Source organism: Esox lucius, chromosome 12 (assembly GCF_011004845.1).
Source record: "Esox lucius isolate fEsoLuc1 chromosome 12, fEsoLuc1.pri, whole genome shotgun sequence".
Lineage (NCBI taxonomy): Eukaryota > Metazoa > Chordata > Actinopteri > Esociformes > Esocidae > Esox > Esox lucius.
Window position 1 is genome coordinate 28,507,985 of NC_047580.1, and position 12,451 is coordinate 28,520,435.

Below are 12,451 nucleotides of genomic sequence, written 5' to 3' on the forward strand. Positions count from 1 at the left end.
GGTGTGCGCGTGTGTGTGTGAGAATGTGCTAGCCTTCCCCTCCTGGCTGTTCCCTGTCTGCCCTTTGCTCTGCCCTCTTCCTTCCGTCCCCACGGGCTCAGTTTCAGCCCCCTCCACCGTCTCTCCTGCCGTGCGCGTGAACCGTGTTTCCTCTAGCCCGTCTGTGCCTGGTTCCTCGTGTCCTTTGCTGAGCGATACCTGGAGCGTAGCTCTCAGAACCAGAAGCTACGGTCGGGTTCTGTCTGGCTGAACAAAGGTGGCAGAAAGTAAAAGCCCCGTCTGGTTCACTCTAGTGGCCAAACAATTGAGAGGGAACTGTTGTTGTTCTATACATTCCCGTCCTCACTGAGTGTCTGGGATCTCCCTCCCTCTCTCCCTCTCTCTCTCTCTGCCGTGGTATTTCACAACAGGGGTTTTCACACGATGACAAGGGGTTACAAAAACAATCCTGCCTCGCCGCCACTCCCTGCCCCTACGCCTTTCTCTCGCTGAGCGTTGTGGGCGCACACGCTAGACACACACGTTCACCTGGCTTCTCCTGCAGTAATCCCTGGTGATATTTATAGCCCGGCACTCAGGAGGGGAGATGAGTATCTGCTTCCACCCGGGCCCGGCTTGGGAAGGCCAGCATCTCCGCAGCTCTAGCTTGTTGACTCTGTCACAGTGTGGAAATGCAGGCTAGCTCGAATGACACTGATAAAGTCCCCGAGGATCAGATAGGGCTCTGCTATGGACAGGCAGAATGTAACTACTGTTTGTTGTTCTTGGAAGCGGCTTAGTTTCAGACTAATGGCTTCTGCAGAGCAATGTGGTCCAAAGTTCAAGTCAAACTTGTGGACTGGGGTTCCTGGGTTGTCAGGATATACCTATAGGCTAATTTCTTACGGATTGAGAGATGGCTAATGATGACCGTTCTTTGCAGGTGGTGTTTTCATTTGCAGTCAGGTAGGAAACGGGAATGGTTATGCAAAACCTGATGCCTGCTGATTGTTCAAGGTTTGTATTGTACACATGGTTGACATTGTGTGTGGGCACCAGTGGGAGCATGGAAATATAATTAATCAGTTGTGTGGTGGTGACTGAGATGTGTTTGTGATCGAATTACACATTTCGAAGAAGTTGTCAAAATCCAGGCCCCTTCCTGCTGCTGTAGCATTGCTCAACTGAATCTCCTAATACCCAGAGCCCTCAGTCAGAAAACAACACGCTACAGTAGATGGAGGACGACCAGGAGCTGTGGTATTAAACAGAGGGGTATTAAAGACATCACTCATCCCCACTAAGTCACCGGTCTGTGGTTTCACTGTGGCTACACTGGAAATCCATCACTTACAATCCATATTAATTAAATGTATGGCTCAAATGAGCCCAGTGCAGCTTTCACCAACCAGAGCATTGATCAGAATCTTGTAGGGTGGGTCCCTAAACCCTTCACCCTAATAAACCCTACACCCTACACAGAGCACTGCTTTGGACCAGGGTCCATGGCCTCAACTGTGTGCTTCCACTGAAACAAAACCCCAAATAATCCTAGCTAAGCGTCATCATCACAGAGACGAGGCCAGCCAGAGGAATCCCAGGGCTTGTGGTTGAAAAAGGGAAAAGAACCAGAGCAGACTTGGCTGAAGGTTGGGAGCATTGTCTACATTCCTCCTGGTCTCTGTGTCTTCCCCCTCTTCTCCATCCCCAGTAGGGTTGTAAGATACACTATCCCCGGCATGGCTTCGCTTCCTCCCGTTCTCATCTGAGCTAATGGAGAAGCTGTCTGTAGCCTCTCCAGAAAGCCCATCATCTCATCATGCCTGCCTCTGTAAAGATAGGCAGACAGTGTGTGTGTAGACAGGCTCTAGAACGTTCTTAACCACTCCTGCGATCTAAAATTACCTATTACATTTTTGGGGGGTTATTTATTGGCAATTCTGCTACATGGGGGATTAACAGCAGAAATGTTCTTCAAGGATGAATGAAATTGAGTTGTCTTCTTACTCTTTGGGCTGTGGGTGGTTGGCTCTACCTATGGAGGGCAAGCAAAGCCGAGAGAACAAAAAACATGTCTGGTGATTAACTTTTTCTGAGTGTGAGCCACCCTGACAGATCGAATCTAAACCTCGGTTGGCCCTCATTGTTTCTCTTGGCATGCAGAACCTGGGTAGAGGGGATGCATCCTGCATGTACCAAAGCGTTCTGTACTGAAATGTACTGTATTGCACACCACAGTGGCAGCAAACAATAGTTTGCTTGAGAGAGAAGAATACGGAAAGGACAAACAAATTCCTGAAGGGGACATACATCACTACGACTACACAGTAGGTCAGCAAGATAAAATGTAACAAAAGCAACAGAATTACAGTTAAAATCAGCAAGAATATAGAAGTTCACAAAGCATGGACTAATTGGAAAAGCTATACTCTTTAACATGATGACCGACAAGGGTAGTACCCCAGACAATGGTATAATATGACACACAGTCCTGATCGACGGGATTCTCTCTATTGAGAGAATTGATGGATGGATTTATAGACAGACTGGATGGATGAGAAATAGATTAAGGTATTGATGGATGGATGGATGGATGGATGGATGGATGGACGGAGGTGTTCCGGGGGAGTTATGGATGAAAGCGGGGTGTGGATGGCAGAGCAGGGGATGACGGATGAGAAAACAGTATGGATGGATGACAGAGCATTGTATAGATGGATGGATGAGAACGTGGAATATGGATGGATGAATTAGAGAGCGGGGGTGGATGGATGAGAGAGCAGGGGTGGATGGATGGATGACAAAGCGGGGGTGGATGGATGGATGAGGGAGCGGGGTATGGATGGATTGATCGATGAGAGTGTGCAGGGTTACGGATGGATGATGGATGAATTGGAACCGCTGTGGATGACAGGCCATAGCCAGAGAGCGAGAACTGCCAATAAACACTGACGGGTGTAATACCTTCACAGGCCAGAGCCAGTTGGGCCATCTTGGAGAATTGGCAACTGCCAAAACATACTGGCGGGCGCCGGCTCTTTTCTGGCAGGCGCCTGTCTTTTGTGGTGGACGCCAGTATTTTGTGGTTGGCACTGGTCTTTTGTGGCGTCTGGAGGGAGAGCGAGATATGTTAGAAATGGGAACTGCCAATACACACTGGCTAGTTTAGCACCTTGACATGCCATAGCCAGTGGGCTGATCTTGGAAACCTGCCAAAAACCTCTGACTGATGGAATACCTCGTACGGATGTGGAGGGGCTGCCGGGTTTAGTACAGCAACGATTACTAGTCCACTGTGATTTAGCTTGACTGAGTCATGAAAATGTTGTTTTGAATAGAGTCCGTAGACCAGGCAAAAAACTATTGATTAGAAGTATGTCAGCCTTAAGACCGTGTTTTCTTATAGTGCTGTGGAGGTATTATAAGTGTGATTGTAACTTGTACATCCATCTTTAGGACTACCCCAAGAACAGGCACCCTGGCTGGAGCCGAGGCTCAGTGGCATACCACGCAGGTGAGTCTGTGCTCTACGTCATCATTTATCTGTGCTCTACGTCATCATTTATCTGTGCTCTACGTCATCATTTATCTGTGCTCTACGTCATCATATCTCTGTGCTCTACGCCATCATATCTCTGTGCTCTACGTCATCATTTATCTGTGCTCTACGTCATCATTTATCTGTGCTCTACGTCATCATATCTCTGTGATCTACGTCATCATATCTCTGTGCTCTACGTCATCATATCTCTGTGCTCTAAGTCATCATATCTCTGTGCTCTAAGTCATCATATCTCTGTGCTCTACGTCATCATTTATGTGTTCTAAGTCATCATATCTCTGTGCTCTACGTCATCATATCTCTGTGCTCTAAGTCATCATATCTCTGTGCTCTACGTCATCATATCTCTGTGCTCTAAGTCATCATATCTCTGTGCTCTACGTCATCATTTATCCGTGCTCTACGTCATCATTTATCCGTGCTCTACGTCATCATTTATCCGTGCTCTACGTCATCGTTTATCCGTGCTCTACGTCATCATTTATCCATGCTCTTTGTAGTAATTTTTCCGTGCTCTTTTTTAGTAATTTTCCGTGCTCTTTGTCGTAATTTTTTCCGTGTTTTATGTCACAATTTTTCCGTGCTCTTCTAGATTCGGGTAAGAATCTACCTGTGTCACGTGCATCTCGTTGCGTCTGTTTCAATTCTACTGAGTTTGCACGCAGCCGTGTCTGAACGTACATGGTTTGAGAGATGCGGCCACTGGTTTTAGTGTGCGTAGCTACATTGCAAACTAGTTTAAATATCAACTGTACTTCCACAACAGCATAACATTTTAACATCACCTGATGACACTTGATTCACCCTACATTGTCATTCACTCTGGTTGCCTGATGGCCGCCTCAGAGCAAGGCGGAAAGAGAGGTGGGTGAGGTCTCCCCAATAGTGGTTGAAGACACCCTTTAGAAGCACCAAGCTGACCATCACAGCCTTAGTCAGCGTTGCTAAATGAGCAGGGGGAGGCATCGTCAGCATGGATTTCTTTGTTCTTGCTGTGTCTTGTTCCCTCAAAAGCATTGCTCTTCATCACCTTTTATCAGTGCTCTTCGTCATCTGTTATGTGCTCTTCTTCTTTTCTCCGTATTCTTCGTCATCTCTTGCGTGCTCTTCGTCTTTTCTCTGGGCTCTTCGTCACTTGATTTCTGTCTTGCCTCTTTCCCCTGCTCCCGGACTGCTTACTGCTTAGCTAATTGCCTGACTGTGGCTTCTGGCCCAACTTGTATTGCCAGGTCTTAGATGTTTCCTGTGTATATTTTTGATAGACACAGTTTCAAGCTACACATCTGTGGGCACTATCTCTCCCATCCTGGAGCAGGACATGAAGCTGGAAGTTGAGGGCAGATAGACTAAGATCACACAAGGTGATAAAGGAAACAACAGAAAGTTTCTGAGGAAGAAAGGAGAATGATATCTCTTTCCCTAGGGAGTTATCTGTCTCTCCATCCAATCTGAGAAGCACTTGTATTTATTTTGCCACAGTTGCATAACTGCTCAGTGTGTGACCCTTTGTGATGCACTGTAAACCAACAACTGCCACCTCCGGGCCTCCAGGCAGCTGCTGTCTCAAAGTCGCAGGCGTCCTGCCACTATCTGTCCATGAAGATTAGCCGTCGGGTGCTACTAGGTCTGAATACTGTGTAGTAGATCTACCGGAATGTGTCCGAAGGACCTCACACGGGCCGGCCCCGAAGGACCTCACACCCCGAAGGACCTCACACGGGCCGGCCCCGAAGGACCTCACACGGGCCGGCCCCGAAGGACCTCACACGGGCCGGCCCCGAAGGACCTCACACGGGCCGGCCCCGAAGGACCTCACACGGGCCGGCCCCGAAGGACCTCACACGGGCCGGCCCCGAAGGACCTCACACGGGCCGGCCCCGAAGGACCTCACACGGGCCGGCCCCGAAGGACCTCACACGGGCCGGCCCCGAAGGACCTCACACGGGCCGGCCCCGAAGGACCTCACACGGGCCGGCCCCGAAGGACCTCACACGGGCCGGCCCCGAAGGACCTCACACGGGCCGGCCCCGAAGGACCTCACACGGGCCGGCCCCGAAGGACCTCACACGGGCCGGCCCCGAAGGACCTCACACGGGCCGGCCCCGAAGGACCTCAGTGTTAAGCGGTTATAGACAGGGTCAAACCCATGTGACATGCATTCCAAGTTATGGTGCATTCCAAGTTATGGTGCATCTAAAATGGCTTCCCCTTCTCAAATCCTGAGCACAGAACTACTCTACTTAAGTCCACTAAATAGGCAACATGGTGCATTAGAGGTTTAGAAATGTACCCATTTTTTTATGTAACCTTACTGTTGATTTTTCCCACCACCTGACCATTGCCCTTAACATGCATCCAAGATGGCATCTTGTGTCCTTGTACATAGTTTGTTTTGACAGAATCCTAACAGGCTTTTGCCGGAAGCAGTGAACTGTTAAGGAGACTAGTGTTGTGTTTGGGGCGCGGCCCTGGTAAGGCTGGAGATGACACAGCTAGCACTGGATGAGGGATGGTTTGGGCCACCACAGTTAAGTTACTGTGCCAGTCGGTCCCACTGGGTTCTGCATGTGGGCTCTCTGGTTTGGCCCGCTTATGGACGATGCCACAAGAATTTGCACGCCCCAGCACAGCTCCCCATTAATCTTATTTGTTAGAGACAAAAATTATGTATGTGGTTTTCCACACTCCGTCTGAGGTTTTGTCGTCCCATGCTTGGGTTCACAGTGGCTCCCATCCAGCTGCTTCAGTTGACATCAACAGGACTCTTACTACCCATTATGGGCTGTACCAAATAGCAGCCTATTCCCTACTAAATGCACTATTTTTGGTCAAATGTGTGGAACTATGTATGGAAAAGTCACCATTTGGGACACGGTGCAGATAAACAGTCCTCTCGATCCTCCATCCATCTATCGGCAGTGGCTCTCAAAAGTATACACCCCTTTTGACTTTTGCATTTTCATTAGTTTATCAACACAAAGAAAGTCCATAATGTCAAAGTTAAAAATTGAAATCTTCTAATTGTTTTAAATACATTTTTAATACAAAACAGAAAAAGTTATATTTGGTAGAGGTTGCTTTGGCAGCAATAACAGTCATGAGTCTATTTGCATTAGTCTATACCAGCTGTGCTCATTTGGACACAATCATTTATGCCCATTCATCTTTGCAAAATAGCTCTGCCTGTTAGGGTTAGGGCTGATTTTAAGGTTTTACTCTTAATCCTATAAATCAATACATGGACTTGCTTCTATTTACCTTGCTGAAATGATCCAGCCATACAAACCTGCACGTAACCTACGATCGCAAGACGCAGGCCTATTAATTGTACCTAGAATTTCTAAACAAGCAGCTGGCGGCAGGGCCTTTTTTCATAGAGCTTCACTACTATGGAATGATCGGCTAATTAAGGTTAGAAATGCAAACTCAGTGCAAACTTTGTCTACTAAAACTACTAAAAGTGTCTACTAAAAACTAATCTCTACAGCACAGTTTATAATTAGGTGTAGCCTGGCCCGGGGGCGTGAAGGTGACCAGTAGGCTTGATAATGTCCACCCTTGCTGTCTTGCCAGGTGGGCTCTCGTCGCCACTGGGATGCCCTCCCTCCAATGCCTTTCGGGGGAAGTGTCACTGGCTTGTTGTTGACTCTCTGTTGCGCACTTGTGCAATTGGGCTGTACGCTGCTTGCAATACTCTGCCCTCATTCAGGGGGGTTGCCGTTGGTGGGTGTCCCTTTGGTTGATGCCTGGCAATGTGGGTGGATTGATTTCCTGCCTGTTGGGCCCTGTCCGGGGCCTCCCCCGGGTAGAGCCACAGTGTCGCCGGACCCCCCCGTCTCAGTTCCATTACGCTGCTATATTATTGTGCTGGGGGATATGAGGAATGCACTTCTAACTTTTCTCAGTGTCCTCCAGTTTTACATTTTAGGAGGAGATGAGGTCCATGTTCCGCACCTGCGGAGTACCTGGTTTGGGGGGCCCGTTGCTGTCCCTGTCCTTGTCCATCTGGTCATACTTTTGACCTAGTCTAGAATCAAATAGACTCTGGATTTAGAGAAATGTATTTATTATTCCAATTGGACTCTTAATATTTCACCCGGCACAGCCAGAAGAGGACTGGTCACCCCTCTGAGCCTGGGTCCTCTCTAGGTTTCTTCCTAAAATTCGGCCTTCTTAGGGAGTTTTTCCTAGCCACTGAAATCCAACACTACTGTTGTTTGCTCCTAGGGGTTTAAGGCTGGGTGTCTCTGTAAAGCAATTTGTGACAACTGCTGTTGTAAAAAGGGCTTTATAAATAAATTTGATTGATTGAGCTCCTGGTCCATCAAGTTGGATTGGGACCTTTGGCAAACAGCAGTTTTTAACTCTTTCCACATATTCTCTATTAGATTGAGGTCCGGACTTTGACTGGGCCACTCCAGGACATTGATCGTTGTGTTTTTAGCCACTCCAGTGTGGCTTTGTCTGAATGTTTGGGGTCATTGTCCTGCTGGAAAATGTATCTTCTCCCAAGTCCCAGGTTTCTTGCATACTTCAGCAGGTTTTCTTCCAGGATTTCTCTGTTCTTTGCTGAATCCATTTTGCCCATCTTCTCAAGCTTTTAAACCCCCGATGCATAGAAGCATCCCGATAGCATGACGCTGCCACCACTATGCTTCACGCTAGGCATGGTGTTCTCAGGACGCTGTGTGGTGTTATGCTTGCGTAAACATTGCGCTTAGCGTTGAGGCCAAAAAGCTCTATTTTGGTCTCATCCATAGAATCTTATTCCACTTCGTCTCAGAGTCTCCCACATGCCTTTTGGCATACTTTAGGTGATATTTTATGTCAGTTATTTTCTTTTTGCCAATCTCCCATAAAGGGCTTTTTTTTTTTTTTTAAGAACCCGGGCTATTGTTACAATATGCAATGTCTCCCAGCTCAGCCGTGAAAGACTCTAACTCATTTAGAGTTGCCAAAGACATCTTGGCGGGTCTCCCTGACTAGTACCCTTTTCTGAGTACAGCCGGTTCCAGACAGATTCTCAGTTGTACCATATTTTCTAAATTTCTTAATAATGGACTCTCCAGGGGACATTCAGTTCCCTATAAATGTTCATATATCCTACCCCTGATTGGTGCTTTTGAAGAACCTTATTTAGAATCTGCTTTGAATGTTCCTTCGTCTTCATTATGTCGTTTTTGTTAGGAATTGTACTAACCAACTGTGGGACCTCCCAAAGACAGGTGCATTTCAGCTGAAATCGTGAAACACATCGATTACACACGGGTGGTCTCCTTTCAACTAATTCTGTGACTTCTAAAGACAATTGGTGGCACCACAGCCCATTCCAGTGTCATGGCAAAGGGGGTACATACCCACACAATCAGTTGTTTTCTGTTTTATATTTGTAGTTAATTTAGAACTATTAGACTATAAAATGTTTCCCTTTTTTGTGTTGATCAGTGGCAAAAGGAGACGTTGAGAATCCACCAGGGGTGAATGTCGAGCCTGCACTGGTTTGTCCCCACAGCTGTCCGTCCACCCACCCCGTCGGACTTGGTGGTGACGTGTGGACTTCAGCGGGAACAGGACGGCGTTTGGAAATCAGTCCGTATCTGTTTTTATGTTCTCCCCGGCGTTCCAGGGGGCAGGTGCCCGCAAGCCGCCAATGTCTCATATTGCTCATATCAATCACAAGTGTTGATGTTGGCATGTGTTGCCACATGACGCTGCGTGTTGGACGGCCCGCGGACCCTCTGCTACGAGCGGGCCGAGAAGCATCGAGCTGTTAGGTGCGTGTGTGTGCTGTGTATTATCTGGGCGCCGCTACCAAGACGAGTTAGTCAGGCAGTAGCTCAACGAGCCTCATTAACCGCGTCGGCTCAGCCGGGACGCGATCACGCGCAGTCCTATCGCAGCCTCGTCATCGGTGACTTGCGCACTAACACTCAACCCTAGCATCAGGCCCTTCAACAGCCTCCACCCTGCTCCACCACAATTCACCAAGGAGCTGGCACAGGCACTACCTAACCACCACGGCACAAGCACGCACTTGTCTCTGGCACAAGCCTCACCTACCTAACCCACTGCCACCGGCCTGCCTTCCTGGGCTCGACGTTATCGGTGGCACCGCTTGCTTGGCCACCTTCTGAGAATGAAACCCACCACGTGTATCTTCCAGGTCGCCGTGGTGTTAACATTCACACACGGTCTACAGTAGCTGTTAATGTTCTTCTCGTTCGAGGAACCGGTTGAGTCAAAGTTCCCTTGGCCAGGCCACGGAGGAATTCACTGTTCAGGGAAGCCCCCCGTGTTTTCCAGACATAAGCACTCTCCAGTTACGAACGCCAACTGGCTGTGTGACCAGAGAGGTTCTCGCCTCTCTGCTCCTCCTGTCCATCCAGCCGGATCTCAACCAGGTTTCCTGGCGTGGCGAGCGGGCGTCTCGGGTGCGAGAGATCCTTGCCTTTTTCAGCCGGAGCCCGCACTCCGTCCACGTTCCCCACCTCTATTTTTAGCCGCGCTCCTCCCTGTCCTTCTCCCCTCCTCCACGCACCTCCTCTCCCCTCTCTTGACCTGATTCAGTGTGTTACCATTGTTTGTTGAGTGTTGTGACTAGGGCCGGCATGGGAACTCTAACGATACTGTCTCCATCTCCTTCCACAATCCCGCGCACGCGCATGCGTGCGTGCGTGCGCGCACACACCTTCTCTCTATCTCAGATAGATTGCTTAAACAGTATCCTGAGCTGGGGACTGCTCCCATGGCAACTATACAAATATTTACCAGCAACCACGCCGCACACATCATTGAGTATCATGTCTGCAGGCTACCTTTAGCAATGTTTTCTCACTCTCTCTCTCTCTCTTTCTCTCTCTCAACTTTTTTCTTGTTTTGTTGTTTTTCACTAGAGAATGTATTTTATTTTGTGGGTAGGTGTAGCGGAGCCCTGTTGATCATAGTTCTCATGTCCATGGAACATTAGGATGCTTCAGGAACATTTCCCCAGGCTAATCGTCATACACGTTTTTCAAAAATACGTCCCTAAATCCATAACGAGTGGGGAAATGTTAGAGCATCGCGTGCCAGAGTTGCCCAGCTGTTTACCCATATTATCGTAGCCTTTTTGTAGATCTCCTGAAAAGAGTTTCATGTGAAATCCTGCTGCAGATGTTTCTAGCACCCTGAGTGGGGTTGGTAAAATAAACAGAAACTTCAAGTGTACAATCTGTTTACTTAACTTCTTTTTCCGTTGATTACCTGATTTGGAGTCCTTGCTCAAGCATTTGCGCCTGCTACGCTAGTTTCTGATACTTTTGTCACTATTTGTGTGTTTAACTCACTTAGCTTTTCTTACCTCAACACTCATCACAAAGTGACCATACCCCCCCCCCACACACTATTATTGTTCCTCAACCTCTCTCTCTCTCTCTCTCTCTGCCCGTCTCTCTCTCCCTTTGTCTCCATCTCTCTTTCTCTCAGATGATGGAAAGATCTTTCGTGGCAACGGAGTTGGGGAACCATTTGGTCCTCGCTGTTTGCAGGGTGACATGATGGGCTGCGGCATCATTTTCCCCCGGGATTACATCCTGGGTAGTGAAGGTGAGGTCAATAAGATGAGGACTACATTCTGGGTAGTGAAGGTGAGGTCAATAAGATGAGGACTACATTCTGGGTACTGAAGGTGAGGTCAATAAGATGAGGACTACATCCTGGGTAGTGAAGGTGAGGTCAATAATATGAGGACTACATCCTGGGTAGTGAAGGTGAAGTTAATAAGACAAGCATGTTTTCAATTTAATATCTTTATGGTTCTGAATGTCTATTTTAGGGGAGGTTTGTAATGTCACTCTCCATTTTCGAATGTGAATGGTCAGTTCTTATTATCGACTTGACAGTCCCTCCCGTTAACCTTCAGATGTGACATAGCACAAGGAGGAAGTACTGGCACTTGCCTGAGTCAAGGTGGAACAGTGATTATTTAAGCTGTTTGGGTCAGTTAGTGATATGTTGATGTCTTTTGATTATATATTTTTCAAAGTTGACATTTCTCCCTTTGTGGTTTGTCCTCTGATGACGTAGATGATTTGGACCTCTTGGAGGTGCAGCCGAGGCAGGTCCAGAAGCGCATCCAGAATGTTCTGTACCTGGATGATGATGATGAGGAAGAGGAGGAGGAGGAGGAGGAGGAGAGGGACGAGCAAGATCAAGAGCATGATGGCAGGAAGGTCATGGTTAGGACATTTCATTGGACGCGCACACACACACACACACACACACACACACAGGACACCAATACAGTGACATCCTGACTTGGTGGCCGTTCCACTCAGAATGTGGAGACAGATGTGGTTTTGCGGCGGGATCCTGTTGGTTTTCCGTTATCATGACTGACTGTGGATGCAGGAATGGTGAAGTGGCATTGTTTACCCAGACCACATGTCTCACACGGCGGCTGCCCGGCCCCCGGCCTCACTGCTGCACTGTGCTGGGAGGGAGCGTTCTGTGACACGTCCCAAATGACTCCCTGCCGCCCCATCTCTACCAGGGCCCTGGTCAGGTGTAGTGTGCTGTGTAGGGAGCAGGGGCCCATTTGGGACGCTGGCTTTGTGTACTGTTGTTGCAACCCTAGTGTGAGAATAGAATAAGCCAAGTCATAATCCAGGAATTTGTCAATATTTATTCACATTACCCACAAAGCTTGCTTTGACATTACAGAACACCTTGGCACTGCAATGACACACGCACACACACACACTGGAGTCACTAACGGTGTTATAACGTCATGGCTACCTGGGAAAAGCAATATTGACATAATTCTGACATTTGATGTTATTAATCAAATCAAACTCAATAGGCCTTCGTTTAAAGAGTTGCTTCACTAAAGGTTTCATATGTGATTTCAGTGAGTGAGTGAGAGAGTGTGTT

General features: G+C 48.1%; 1 protein-coding gene across 3 annotated transcripts in view; it reads left to right on the forward strand.

The window, feature by feature from the left end:
- The window catches only part of spryd3 (SPRY domain containing 3), a 58,317-nt gene that overhangs the window by 44,779 nt on the left and 1,087 nt on the right, over nt 1–12,451 (forward strand). For all 3 annotated transcript variants that reach the window (XM_020051765.2, XM_020051766.2, XM_020051767.2), the window contains 3 exons: nt 3,436–3,493; nt 11,006–11,125; nt 11,606–11,757. In XM_020051765.2, coding sequence (XP_019907324.2) covers nt 3,436–3,493; nt 11,006–11,125; nt 11,606–11,757 — 330 coding nt within the window. The remainder of the gene's footprint in view (nt 1–3,435; nt 3,494–11,005; nt 11,126–11,605; nt 11,758–12,451) is intronic.